The sequence below is a fragment of the Eubalaena glacialis genome, chromosome 2, assembly GCF_028564815.1.
Source record: "Eubalaena glacialis isolate mEubGla1 chromosome 2, mEubGla1.1.hap2.+ XY, whole genome shotgun sequence".
NCBI lineage: Eukaryota > Metazoa > Chordata > Mammalia > Artiodactyla > Balaenidae > Eubalaena > Eubalaena glacialis.
In genome coordinates this window covers 160,980,038-160,994,565 of record NC_083717.1, presented here as the reverse complement: position 1 = coordinate 160,994,565, position 14,528 = coordinate 160,980,038, and the positions used below count along the sequence as shown (strand labels likewise).

Below are 14,528 nucleotides of genomic sequence, written 5' to 3'. Positions count from 1 at the left end.
GCTTTTGTTGTTCAATACAAGTTTTGTTGCCTTGAAAACAGGGTAGTCTCAATGTACCTACAGTGAATGTAGCACAACATGGGATTGGCTGACGAGATTATATCGTAATTCCATTCTAAAGCCCAACAAATTGGTTAATTTATATTCAAGATACTTATGTTACAGACACAACATAAAAATCAATGACGTGAAAAAGTAATTACATCATTTTTTAAAAGGCATGAAAAAGTGAGTTTTCCTCTCTGAAGATTTGTATTTTAAATGTTTTTTTAAACTTTGTACTTTCTACTATACTCTCTCTTACCTGGAACAAGCCCAGCTAGAGGCTGATTATCTTCATCCCCTTCCCTGTAGGCTTGCCACCAATTTGGATCTTCTTGACTGATTACATGAAGTATATCCCCTTTTTGAAAAGACAGACCTAACTCTCGACATGGAACATAAGGGTCATCTGAGGGGTCATAGTCAAAATGAGCCTTTACATGGATCTAAAAGATAAAAAGGGTAAAAGTAAAAACAACAATAATGAAATGGCCACACACAATATTCAGCATAAATATAATTAAAATGTTACATTTTTCATTAGTGCAAAGATATTATGAATTGAAAGAAGGGAGGTTAGTTTAGTAACTGTATTTTGGGAGCAGAATTTTCCCAGACTCATCTGTTTTCTTCAGTTAAGACAGTCCTGTTGATTGCAAACATGTACAAGAGTATGCAAAACACTGCACTGTTAGCTGCTAACAAGCTGAGGTGCTAAGGGGCCTCAAAGGTTTGATAGAAGCAGAAGGAATGTAATACAGACTCCCTCCCCTTCTATTCCTGACCTGTGAAAACAATGACTCTGCAGTAAGGTATGTAATTTCTAAACCACTACTACCAGTAAAGGTAGACTGTAAACCTCACCACATCTGTCATCTAAGCAGGTGAGTGTCAGTTTCCCTGGAGCCATCATCCCTTCTTGACCACACTGTCAGTGCAACTGTGCCTTAATCTCTTTCAGGGTTTCTTCTAAAGGGATATGTTTAGGTTCATAAATAATGACACCCTAAACTGCTAAAATTATCTAAATCAAGTTTATAATCATTCTTATTGTGTTCTATACATAGGCTTTATTACTAGTGGTACAAGTTAAAATTTTTGTTAACTGTGTTTTTGCATATCTAAAAACTGTTACGCTCTTAGCACTAAAGGTAAGAATTCACATGAACCTTACTGAAAGCTAAGTTATTTCCGATGCTGTTTTCTTCAATATATTTCTATAAGATAAACAAAGTATTCTTACTTCTTAGGAGGTATAAAGGAATTAATATTCTCTTTAACTCCTCTATCTGTACTTTTTATCCAAGCTGGTCAAATGGCATGTGGCATTTCCAAATCTGTAAAAAGCCCATTTTCATCTAACAAAATCCTACACCTATTTTCAATGAGTTTTTCTGCCCCACATAGGTTATATTTCAGGTTTGGGTTCAGTGAGCCAGGCACTTGATTGACAGCCTAAGAATTTTATAATTCTGAGTCCTTTTCTATCCAATTGTTATTTGACTTTCCTTAAGCCTTTTACCCTAACCATAATTGAGGCCACCAATCATAAAGATAATACTGGTCTGCTTCAAAAACTATTTTATGAGAAAACACTATCTTTTTTCAGCTCCTGAAACACTTAAAAAATTGACTATTCTCAATCAATAATGAGACTATATGAAATTTGATAAAATACATTTTAAGTGATATATATATAATACATATCCCTCCATTATAATAACCAAGAATCCTCATGAAAGCAACAGCCTCTTTCAGAAATTTTGTTTGAAGGTATCTTTAGATAAAGAATACTGTATTTTTTAATTTCAGAAAAATATTTTACTGCTATAAATAGGAAACGAGGAAATCTAAGTCTCAATACACAAAGAGCAACACTGAAGTAAAGCAAGTGATTCAGTTAAAAATATAGAACTTAAACGCTAGTCTGCTTTTTGGGGGGTAGCTTTTCATTGATGTACTACATAAGTTCAAATAGTACACAAAATCCTAAATGTATAGCTCAATTAATTTTCATAAACAAAACAAACCTGTGTAACCAGCACCCAAATCAAGAACCAGAATATCACCAGCACCTCAGAAGCTCCGCCTCACGCTCCTTTCAGTCACTAGCCATGCTATGTCCTCCAAGCATAAACATCATCCTGATTTCTAGCATAGATTAGTTTTGTCCTCCAAGGGTAAACATCACCCTGATTTCTAGCATAGATTAGTTTCCCTGTATTTTACTTCATATAAATGGAATCACATAGTACACACTCTTGGATTAAATATGTTTAAGATACCTCACTCAATTTAACAGTGTTCTGCTGCATTCCAACTGGAATGTGCCCTAAACAGCCTTATTCTTGATATGAAAAACAGACTTTTTAATAAAATCTTGAAAACTTCGTCAGTTAAAACCAAAAATGAATTTTAGAGAGTTATACAGGGTAGTAGTGAGTCAAAACAGTTGAGAGACTGGGTAAAAAGACTATACATACAATTCTGTAATCCTGGCATGAGAAGTCTCGAATCTATAGGATGATTAAAAAAAAAAATCTCTGCTTGAGTACCATCCCTGTTAATCAATAATGCTTCTACATCTGTTTAAATTGTTGCTTTTTAGTCAAACAATCTTGGCAATCTGAACATGAAATTATAGGCATCATTTATGGTGGTGGAGAGATCATTTTATTATCAGGCTTTTCAAAGATCCATGAAATCAGACTACTTGTCAGCCTGATTGATGATTTTATCAAATCACTTTCTGAAATCAATACCCAGCATGTTGTTTTCAAACTGTTTTGCTCAGAACACCTGCTAGGATGTTTATTAAAATACTGACTTCTTATGCCACGTCTCAAACTTTCAGACTCTGTATTTTAATTAGGTTCCTTGGATAATTGTTACATACACGCTGTTTAAGATGTACCCTAAAATCTCAGGGGACTACTACCCTGAGGGAAACTAAATAGACCAGTGAGGACGCTGTACCTAAGTCTATGACCTTTGCCAGAGGCCAAACAAAATCACCCAGAGATGCTTTTCTCCCTACTCTGCTTAGGTTTTACCTCTTGACTATTCAGATTTAGTTGGTTTGGAATGAGGCCCCTCTTTGTGCAGGCTGGGAAGAGGAGTAAAATTGAGAGCAAAGTTTATTTCATATCAGGGAAATTAACCATTTGACTGAGTAAAAGTCTGAGTATGGACTTGACATGTACTATGTGACTTCTATCTATATATAGGCATACCTTGTTTTATTGTGTTTCACTTTACTGCATTTTGCAGATACAGTGTGACTCACTTTATTGCAGTGGTCTGGAACAGAACCTGCAATATCTCTGAAGTATGCCTGTATTCCACTGCAATTCTTATCAGCTCTAGAAGTTATCTCCAGCAATCTTTCCTCTTCAGCTCTGTTAGTGGCTAATTTATTTCCTTGCCCAGTGTGACTCACTTTATTGCAGTGGTCTGGAACAGAACCTGCAATATCTCTGAAGTATGCCTGTATTCCACTGCAATTCTTATCAGCTCTAGAAGTTATCTCCAGCAATCTTTCCTCTTCAGCTCTGTTAGTGGCTAATTTATTTCCTTTCCCATACAAAAGAAAACAGAGTCCTTTTTAAAAGAAGGAGAGATGCCTACCCCTATAGGAAAGCTCCAGGGTTTAACAATGCTGCAGTATCAGTACGATGTATCTGACCAAAACAATGTTTGATTTCTAATCCAAACAAAATCATCTGTTTAAATTTTAAATTACAGGGCTGTTTAGACACAATTATCTTCCAGTCCAACATTTTTCTCCTTGCCCCTTTTTTTTAAGCACATGTAAGCTATTCACATTTGAAGTCCTAATGATGGGAACACGGTAAAGGAATAATAATTCATTAATTTATTTACATCTTTCCTTAGGGATTCAGTGCTCAAAAATAACTTTTCCTTGTAATTTTTATTTCTGTATTTCTTATTATACTATATTTATCTCTAACTTTTAAAATTACTTATGGAAGAGAAAATAGTGAAAGTGTGTCTTCTTTTGTCTTTGGCCTAAACTTTACCATAAGGCAGATTATAAAACTAAGGGCAGCATCAAGAAAAGCCTTTGCAGTGTCAAGCAACAGTTTTCAAATTCCTTCTCCTCATCCTGAGATTCCTCCTCTCCGATGCCCATTCAAGAAGGAATATCTTTATTATTTGTTCTCTTCCATTTTTAACAGGAGAAATTTGGGATATCTGTGGGGCATCCAGTTAATGGTTAGTAGTAGTAGGCAGACAAAAATATGAGCCTTAGGGTAGCAGCAAACTTAATAGAGCAACTGCCCTAACCTGAAAGGGGATGTCCATCTAATATACTGTACACTGAAATTTTCATTATTTTTTCATCTTATGATAAAATTTTTATAAAAATTTTATTGCATTATAAAATTCCAGATCTTCTTCCAAATGAGAAAAAATTAAGATGAAAATTATATTATACACTTTATACCTCTAAGAGAAAAGTAAGTATACTGGATGGCAGTGGTTCTCAACCTTTCCTTTCAACCCAGTTATCTTCATAGGCTATGAACAATCCTTAACCTATCATTGTTTAAAATCTGTAGAATTTTTTGCAAACAAATAAAGTACATATAAACAAACTGCTCCCCTGACCTGATTTCCCCACAATAAATACAACTATGGCCCAGATCTCTCCTTAGAATTCCAAAATGATATATTCTATTCTATGCATTTGATATCTCTACCTGAATGCCTCTCAGGTATCTCAAATCTATAAAATAAACCTTTGGATTTTTCTCCCCAAACCAGTTTTTCCTCCACATTTCCTGTTAGTAAGCACCACCACTAACCACCCAGTTGTTCGAGCATCCTTGCTTCTTCCCTATCCTTTACTCTCCACATTCATTACAAGGTCCTGTCATTTCTACTTCAGAACATAGCCTGATTCATACTCTCCACTGCCACTGCTATCATCGAAATTTAAAAGTCAACATCATACTTTATAATGGCTTCAGCAACAGTTTCCTAAATCTCCTTGCTTCCATTATTGGCTCTACTAATCCAATTTCCACCCAGCAGCCAGATGTGTTTTGTTTTTAAATACAAATCAGACCATGTTACTGTATTTGAAATGCAAACTCCCTGCCGTGGCCAAGAAGACTTACTTGACCTGGCCCTATCTACCTCTCAAGCCTCATCTCTTAGAATTCCCTCCTCACCTTTCTACTCCCCTACTTTGCTCCATTCCTACAGGCTTTCCAAACACAAAGTTCTTTAGAAATTATACCTGAAAGCCCTTCTGGTAATTAACAGGCCTGGCTTCATCTCATTCAACAGGTCTCAGCTTCATGTTGCCTCCTCCAGGAGGCCTTTCCTGCCAACCTTATATAATCAATCCACCTCCTTTTATTCTCAGTGCTCATATTCTATTGATTTCCATCTTATCAACTTACTGCAAACTATAATTAATGTCATGTTCATTATTATAAAGCTAGCACTTATTAGCACAGTGCCCTAGTACACAAAAGGGATCAAGTAGATATTCATTGTGAGGAAAAAAATTATTTGGGGCCCATAATATTTCAGTTATTAATACCACTGGCCTAGTGGTTAATTCTATGGTTTGTATCCCTGAACTGTGATTTTAGTATCCTCCTAAGTCTTTAAATTCCCCTAAAACTACATCTTTCTCCCATACTCCCAGCCCAGACCCCCAAAATCAAGAGACTTCAGTCATGCTCCCAGCATTATTAGAGTTATCAAGTCTCCTACAGACAGAAGAGATCCTACATCAATTTCAAATACTAAAGTCTCATAATATGCTTTTATTGTACTCATAATCCAGACTCACTATCATATCATATAGCTACTAACAGGTTAATTCACCCATAGTTACAATTTTCTATCATGGTATTGTAATTATTTTCTTTGGACTGATAATAAACAGTAATACAGAAACCTTCTAACATTTAGTAGCTTTGTGGGACAGTACCTGTTATATTACACAGCAGTTAAGAGCAAAAGTTCTGGAATAGGCATGGGTTCTAGTCCTGGCTCAGTCACTCACCAATAGTGGGCTTGGGCAATTAACTTGACCTTTCTAATTCTAGTTGCAATGCTTGTTAAATGGGAATAATAAAGATAGCTATACTTAAAAGGGATACTATAAGGATTAAATGAGATAACACATGTAAAACAATTAGTATTGTGCCTGGCACAAAGTAAGTAATCATAATAACAGCTAACACTTATTGGACAATCAATAATCTCTGAATTTTCTAGTGCATATTCCATCACTAATAACTAGTGTGATCCCCTACATTTCAATTTACTCCTGTTTATATTTGGGCATTAGACTAGACGAATGAAGTGCCTTCGGCTCAAATATTCTATTTCCTCCCTTCAATATTATTTCAATTATATTGTGAAATAATCTAAAGTTTTACACACTTCTCTGGGAACTCCAACTTTTCTTTTAGTCAATGCGGGGAGAAGGTAACTATAGTTTAAACAATGTATATGTTTCCTTGGACAAATGTGCCAGTAACCTAGGAAGCTGAACTACAAAGGTGTCAAGACTTTTGTCCACTGCAATCAATGGAGCAGCCCCTGGCTGCTATGTGTGATACAAAAGAAACTTACCAAATAAGGGAGTACTTCTCCTGACACAGCTTAGTCTTGCCATTTGTAATGTTATAATTCAGCAAGTGATTATGATGGAGTTTCAGATAACACCTATTTTGCTATCTTAAACGCATGTTTCTTTCTAACATCACAAAACACACATCAGAAAGATAACCTTCTGTTGCTCTTACTAGATCCTGACCTGTACCATAATTATGCTTAATAAATTGGTTCTAATTAAACTCTAATATGAAAAAAGATATACGCACCCCAGTGTTCATAGCAGCACTATTTACAATAGCCAAGACATGGAAGCAACCTAAATGTCCATCAACAGATGAATGGATAAAGATGTGGTACATATACAATGGAATACTACTCAGCCATAAAAAAGAATGAAATAATGCCATTTGTAGCAACATGGATGGACCTAGAGATTATCATACTAAGTGAAGTCAGAAAGAGAAAGACAAGTGCCATATGGTATCACTTACATGTGAAATCTAAAATATGATACAAATGAACTTATTTAGAAAACAGAAACAGACCCACAGAGGTAGAAAACAAACTTACGGTTACCAAAACAGAAAGGGGGTGGGGGAGGGATAAATTAGGAGTTTGGGATTAGCAGATACAAACTACTATATATAAAATAGTTAAACAACAAGGTCTTACTGAATAGCACAGGGAAAGATAATCAATATCCTGTAATAAACCATAATGAAAAACAATATGAAAAAGAATAGGTATCTGAATCACTTTGCTGTACACCAGAAACTAACATAACATTGTAAATCAACTATACTTCAATTTTAAAAAATGGTTATTTCTTAAAATCACTAATCCCATATAAAATTATTCTGCATATGCCAAATAAAATTATGATATACTATCACTGTTTTCCTTGCGGAAATCTTCAATGCGAGCATTAATAATAGTAGTTCATTTCAAACCTGTTTAAGTTTGATAAAAACTTTACAAGAGATATTGCAATTGAGAGTTCTTCTCAATGAAAGGAGGAAATGAAGGGAAAAAAAATATTGCACACCATTTCTATTTTGAAAACACCTCTACCCATCAAATGCTGTATTCTAAAAGGGATAAGCCTAGCATCTTTTCTTTTCCTTTCTCTCCCTTTCTTGTTAAAGTCATATAAGTAAGCAAATATTCCAACCTTCTTCTGTTGTGTCTCCTCACACTGCATAGCTACTTTTGAAGTTCAGGGCTTGTTCATAGGAGAGATATGTGGAAAAGAATAGTGCACTGAGAATAAGGCTGTTGAAATTCAAAGACAAACTATTTCCTCATTTCTCTTCCTACAAAGAACTTTAAACAGAAGGAAGGTTGCAAATGCAACATTGACTTCAATATGTTCCAATAAAGGGAAAAGATGGAACGATAGCCAAAATATAAAGCATAACTGTGATGAAATATTAAGAAAAAAATTAAACTGTGTTCCCTTTCAAATTGTTATGCTTGTACAAAAATTTAAAATAGTAACAGATGCAATACATCAGGCTACCATGTTAATCCAGCACACTGAAGTCTACAACTTTTTAACAGCTTTATTGAGATATAATTCATATGCTATACAAGTCACCCATGTGTACAGTTGGGTGGTTTTTAGTAAATTTAGAGTCGTGCAACCACAAACAATTTTAGAACATTTTTATCAAAGCCCTACTGATTGGGAGTCACTCTTATTCCCTCCTAAATCCCCACCCTTTCACCTAAGTAACTACTAATTTACTTTCTGTCTCTATGACTTACCCATTCTGGACATTTTATATAAATGAACCCAATACACGGCCTTTTGTGAATGGCTTCTTTCACTTAGCATAACTTTTTCAAGGTTCATCCATGTTGTAGCATATATCAGTACTTTATTCCTTGTAACTGCCAAATAATATCCCATTCTATGGATATACCATATTTTGCTTTCCATTCATCAGCTGGCAAACATCTGAGTTGTTTCTACCTTCTGGCTGCTATGAAAAATGCTGTTTTGAACATTCATGTACAAGTTTTTGAAAAGAGGTATGTCTTCAGTTCTCTTAGGATCTATACCTAGGAGTGGAATTGCTGGATCATATGGTAATGAAGTCTATTTTTTACTATAGCTAGAGTATTTAACATAAAGAGCAATATACATTCTAAATTAAGAGTTGTGCATACTTTGTAAAAAGCACTTTTTCCCACTACACTAAGCATATTTAAGTTAAATAAACCCACCTATTCTGACAGAAAAAGACAAAGTTGAACATTATAAGTCATAAAAATTCTGAAAAAGAAGTATTTTCTATTTTTTTACTTTTCAGAGTTCACTAACTTTGAAATATTAATATGTCATATTTATTTAAATAAAATCTACTGAATTTACCTGTTTTTACTTGAGTGCAAGAAATATTTAGAGTGACATTTCTGATGCTCAAATGATAAACATCGCTGTGCATGTTTTTGTTTGAGGTTTTCAATTCCTTGGTATTAATGAGCTGAAAACTTATATCCACACAAAAACCTCCACAGGGTGTTTGTTCATAACTACCAAAACTTGGAGGCAACCAAAATGTCCTTCAGTAGGTGTGTGGGTCAACTGTTGTATATCCAGACAATGGAATATTATTCAGTGCTAAGAAGAAAGGAGCTATCAAGCTATGAAAAGACATGGAGGACTTAAATGCTTACCACTAGTGAAAAAAAGCCAATTTGAAAAGACTACATACTGTAAGATTCCAACTATATGACATTCTGGAAAAGGTAAACCATCGCAGTCAAGACAGTATGGTTGCCATGGGTTGGGGGGAGGAAGTGATGAATAAGCAGAGCATAGAGGATTTTTAGGGCAGTGAAACTATTCTGTACGTTACGATGGTAGATATACGTAATTATACATTTGTCAAAACTCATAGGATGTACAACACCGAAATTGAATCCTAAAGTAAACTATGAACTTTGGGTAATAATGAAACCATCAATTCACCAATGTAACAGATACACCACTCTGGTGTAGAATGTTGATAGCAGGGGAGACTGTGCATGTGTGAGAGTGGGAATTATGTGGGAACTCTGTACTTTCTGCTCAATTTTGCTGTGAACCTAAAACTACTCTTTTTTTTTTTTTTTAATTTTTTTTTTTCCGGCTGCATTGGGTCTTTGTTGCTGCACGCAGCCTTTCTCTAGTTGTGGCAAGTGGGGGCTACTCTTCGTTGTAGTGCACGGGCTTCTCATTGCAGTGGCTTCTCTTCTTGCGAAGCACGGGCTCTAGGCGTGTGGGCTTCAGTAGTTGCAGCACACGGGGTCAGCAGTTGCAGCAGGCGGGCCCTAGAGCGTGTGGGCTTTAGTAGTTGTGGTGCGCAGGCTCAGTAGTTGTGGCGCACGGGCTTAATTGCTCCGTGGCATGTGGGATCTTCCCAGACCAGGGATTGAACCCGTGTCTCCTGCATTGGCAGGCAGATTCTTAACCACTGTGCCACCAGGGAAGTCCCCTAAAAATACTCTTAAAAAATAAAGTTTGTTAATTAAGAAAAAAGTAAACAGTAGCCGTCAGAAAATAAATAATGAACATTAAAAAAATCACTTACTACTGTTTCCTTAGCAGGAGGAGGCTTGATCTGTTGACTGGGAATCAAAACAAATGTCAAAGTACCATGCATATCAGACTGTAACAGAAAAAGTACATTATTTTAAAAAGCTGTATTTATGAAAATCATTCCATGATCTTATGATCAATAGTCCCTAAACTGGACTATTCTGGAACCCCAAGGAGACTTAAAAAAAAAAAATGGAAAAGATGAATCCCATTTTATCAGGAAGCACAAATTATGCCTTTCGCGGACTCCATTATAGAACTACCCAGGAATATGACATTCTGCAATTTTGGTCCTCTCATCCACTGGGAAAAACCGCTTAGCCCATAAGTCTTGGGTTTTTGTCTTCCATTAAGTTTAAGTTTAGGAAGATTCCACAGTAAAGGACTGGAAGATACTGCAGCACTTCTGGGTTATCTACTCTGACATACATCAATTTTAATACAGTAGAATTTAAATAGTAATTTTACTAGGATTAGAAAAGCGATGCAAGTACACAAATATTCTTACTTCCCAGATGCTTTGTCTCTGTCATTCATTCTATTTTATAACTGTATAGAGTCTTACTGCTAGGTTCTCTATTATTTTCCAGTACAGTTGGCCCTCCGTATTCATGGGTTCCATTTCTGTGAATTCAACAAACCGTGGATGGAAAAAAATTCCAGAAAGTTCCAAAATGCAAAACTTGATTTTGCCGCCTGCAAACAGCTATTTACTTAGCATTTACATTGTATTAGGTATTATAAATAATCTAGAGATTATTTAAAGTATACTGGGGGATGTACGTAGTTTATAAGCAAAAACTATGCCTTTTATGTAAGGGACTTGAGCATCCATGGATTTTGGTATCCATGGGGGCCCTGGAACCAATCCCCCGTGGATACCAAGGGACAACTGTACACCACTGCCCGCCTTGCTCAGCTACCTCCAGCCTAGACAGTAATCACACTTCTGGTCCTGAGATAGCAGGGAGCAGTACTCAATCTAGAGACAGCAGCCAGTAAAACAAGGGCTAAGAACAATGACCACTGGCACTTTGTGCTATCAAAGCAATGAATGGGACTGGGTGACAATAAGGATGTGAGGATGTTTTCTAGATTCTTCACTAGACGTCAGCAGATAGGAGAGATTCTAATGTAACAACTCATATTAAGTAAATAAGAATATAAATCTGATTGATGGGGTATATAAGAAGTGATCATAAATTGCCCTCAAAAGTTGGCTCTAAATGGCCTCCTGATTATACCACCACTGTCTAACAGAACTTTCTATGATGACAGAATTCTGATCAGTGGACTGGAATTGCAGAATGTCATATTCCTATATCTACACCTTCATATGATAGCCATTAGTAACATACTGCTTCTTGAGCATCTGAAATGCAGCTAGTAAGAATGAGGAACTGAATTTTAAACTTTACTTAATTTAAATAGAAATAACTAGCACATGTAGCTAATGGTTATTACATTGAACAATGTAGAGCTATACCACTGTTATTATCTAATATTGTTAAGGAAACAACAATCAATTGTAGGTAATGAAAAACCAAAATGAACATAAAAATCATGAGGGTGTGAACTTTGTTTTGTTACTGTTTCCCTAGCAGCTAGCACACAGTAGGCATTTAATACATATATTTTTGAATGAGTTATTATTAGTGATTTCAGAGGCGAATAAAATATACCTGGTAGTAATAAAGAAAAAAAATCAGTAGCACCTCCACCCCCACAAGAATAAAATTCTACTAATAAATATTGTGGAAACAATTATATCATGGGAAAATTATGCTAGAAATTGTATAGAGATCTTAACAGTTATTTTTAAAATGCTTTTTAAATATTTTATTCTGAAGTCCAATAACAAAAGACGCTTTTGAGAGTCTATCAATTATTCTTCTACCCGGGGCAACTTACCAACAAGTCAAAAACCTCATTGACATCTTTCCCCCGAATTTCAATGCCATTGATCTCCAGAACTTCATCCCCTTCATGTAAGAGACCGCTTTTTTCTGCAGCACCTCCTTTTACTATCCGACTAATGATGACAGAATCCATTTCATTACGAACTGTAGCACCCTTAAAAAAATTCAATAGCCAATATTTAAATAAAAATGCAATTTTTTTGTTCAACATTTCCTCATTTTTTAATTTTTATTTTTCTATTCAACAATTCTAGCCTTCAGTTATCTTGAGAAAAAATTTATTTACACAGCTAGAGTAATCATGGCAATTAGGTTTGAAAGCTGATCATTTCCCCCACATTTTTTGCTTCAGAAGCATTCCATTCATTAAAATTCTAAAATTAGACTTTTGAAGCATACAACAGCATAAAAATGCACTTGCTCAAAAACAATGTGAAAGCCTATAATCAAATTTGTTCTCTATATGCTGGATGCTATTCAAATGGTTATATTATATTTAGGTATAATTAGTGAACATGACTTGTAACTAAAAGTCTTTTTAAATTCAAAATATCATTAAGAGATGGATACTAATCTGGTTAACTATCAAAATGTTAAATATTACAGCTGCATCCAATTCACATTAAAATGTATTAAACATTAATACTTATTACACAAATTGGAAGTACAACTGAAATATATACACTCAAAAACTGGAAATATGAAATACAGAATAAAGCTTGAAAGTAGACAGTTTGTAACACTTTTCTCCTGAACTTTAATTTTAAAATTTTGTCATAACGTTCCCAATTTCCTTTTTTCTGGTGGGGAAAAACCTAGTTACATAAAATGCCCTTTAATAAAATACAGTCCCTATTTCATGTACCACTGTGCAAGACAATTTGAGAACTCAGGATTCAAAAACATTTCTTTGAAAATAAAGAAAATTAACTCAATGATAGCAGACTAACAGAAAAACGTTCTACATATAAAAACTACAAAATATTAACATTAAACAATGCATACTTCTAAGTATACGTGAAGTATGTAAGTAATTACATTGAATGAAAAGATCAGACTTCCAATGTTTTTTTAAAAAGCTGGCAGACTAATGAAGCAGATTACTTGTCCCTTCTTTGTTCAACAATTACTTCACAAGCTATTATTTTCATCAAATTATGGGTGAGAAAAGATGAACAAATTTTTTCTCAGATGAATAAGGAGTATGAGGAAGAACATAAAAGAATTCCAAAAAATTAGCCTCCAAAGAGAAAAACTACCAGAAATGTAAAGGGTCTTCAACTATCTGCCATACAGAAGACCCCTGTGTAGAAAAGATCGTATATCAGAGGTGTGGGACACTTACCAATGGAATATCTCGAGCCTTTTCTATACGAACTATTTTTACAGTTTCTCCTCCATATTGGCCAATGCTTTCATAAACTCTCTCATCTGTAATGGGCTCCAGCTGCATTTCCTGCTCAGCAACCTTATCATGGGCCAGTAAAAGTGCCTGTTTCAAAGAAACCCATAGCATTTAAAGTAAAAGCATGATTTATTTCTGTAGAGAGATTTTAACCTAATCATGTACATAGATAGTATCCTGATCATTAAACCTTTAATAGAAGTGCTGTAATTAATTATATATTCAGATCTCTTTTCAAACTTTCCAAATGAAGTACAGATGCAACCCTGTATCTTTTATAGCTAATAATAACTAAAGATTTGTTAGGTATAATAGGGAATACTCTGGGATGAGTTATGAAAGTCTAAAATGCTTATTAAACTTCATAAAAAACAAAATTACCTCAAGGGTCCAACATCATAGATAATTAAAATTTATGGAAAAATATGACCAAAAAAGGGAGGAATTTGTAAAGAATAAGAAGTTGTTTCAAAGATAATGTGGTTAACTTTAACTACAAAAATATATAATCCAACAATAATTATTCTGCAATGGGAGTTGCAAGCAATCAAAACAGGCTACATTAATATTTGAGGTCTCTTTTAGCCCAAGAGACTCTGATTCAAAGTGATTTTGGATGCTGGAAAAACCACATATATGATGCTCTCTCCATTTTCTACCTGAATATGTGGCGCATTCAGCAAAGCAGTTAATTCTTGTCCTTCCTTCTGGTGGATTGCCTTCAAAACAGTTTGTACCTAAGAAACAAAGAATATTCTTCCTAGGTTATAGAAAATATCACCAGCATTTATAAATTTTTTTTTTTTAAAAAAGGTACGATTTAAAATTGTAAAAACTGGAAAACGGGTTCAAGATGGCGGAGTAGAAGGATGTGTGCTCGCTCCCTCTTCCGAGAGCACCAGAATCACAACTAACTGCTGAACAATCCTTGACAGGAAGACACTGGAACTCACCAAAAAAGATACCCCAC

At 34.9% G+C, this 14,528-nt stretch overlaps 1 protein-coding gene across 5 annotated transcripts in view; it reads right to left on the bottom strand.

Annotated features, from left to right (window-relative positions):
- PALS1 (protein associated with LIN7 1, MAGUK p55 family member) overlaps nucleotides 1-14,528 on the bottom strand; it is a 102,324-nt gene that overhangs the window by 21,391 nt on the left and 66,405 nt on the right. For all 5 annotated transcript variants that reach the window (XM_061180936.1, XM_061180934.1, XM_061180938.1 and 2 more), the window contains 5 exons: nucleotides 14,218-14,295; nucleotides 13,499-13,645; nucleotides 12,146-12,307; nucleotides 10,227-10,304; nucleotides 305-488 (listed from right to left, as the gene is read on the bottom strand). In XM_061180936.1, coding sequence (XP_061036919.1) covers nucleotides 305-488; nucleotides 10,227-10,304; nucleotides 12,146-12,307; nucleotides 13,499-13,645; nucleotides 14,218-14,295 — 649 coding nt within the window. The remainder of the gene's footprint in view (nucleotides 1-304; nucleotides 489-10,226; nucleotides 10,305-12,145; nucleotides 12,308-13,498; nucleotides 13,646-14,217; nucleotides 14,296-14,528) is intronic.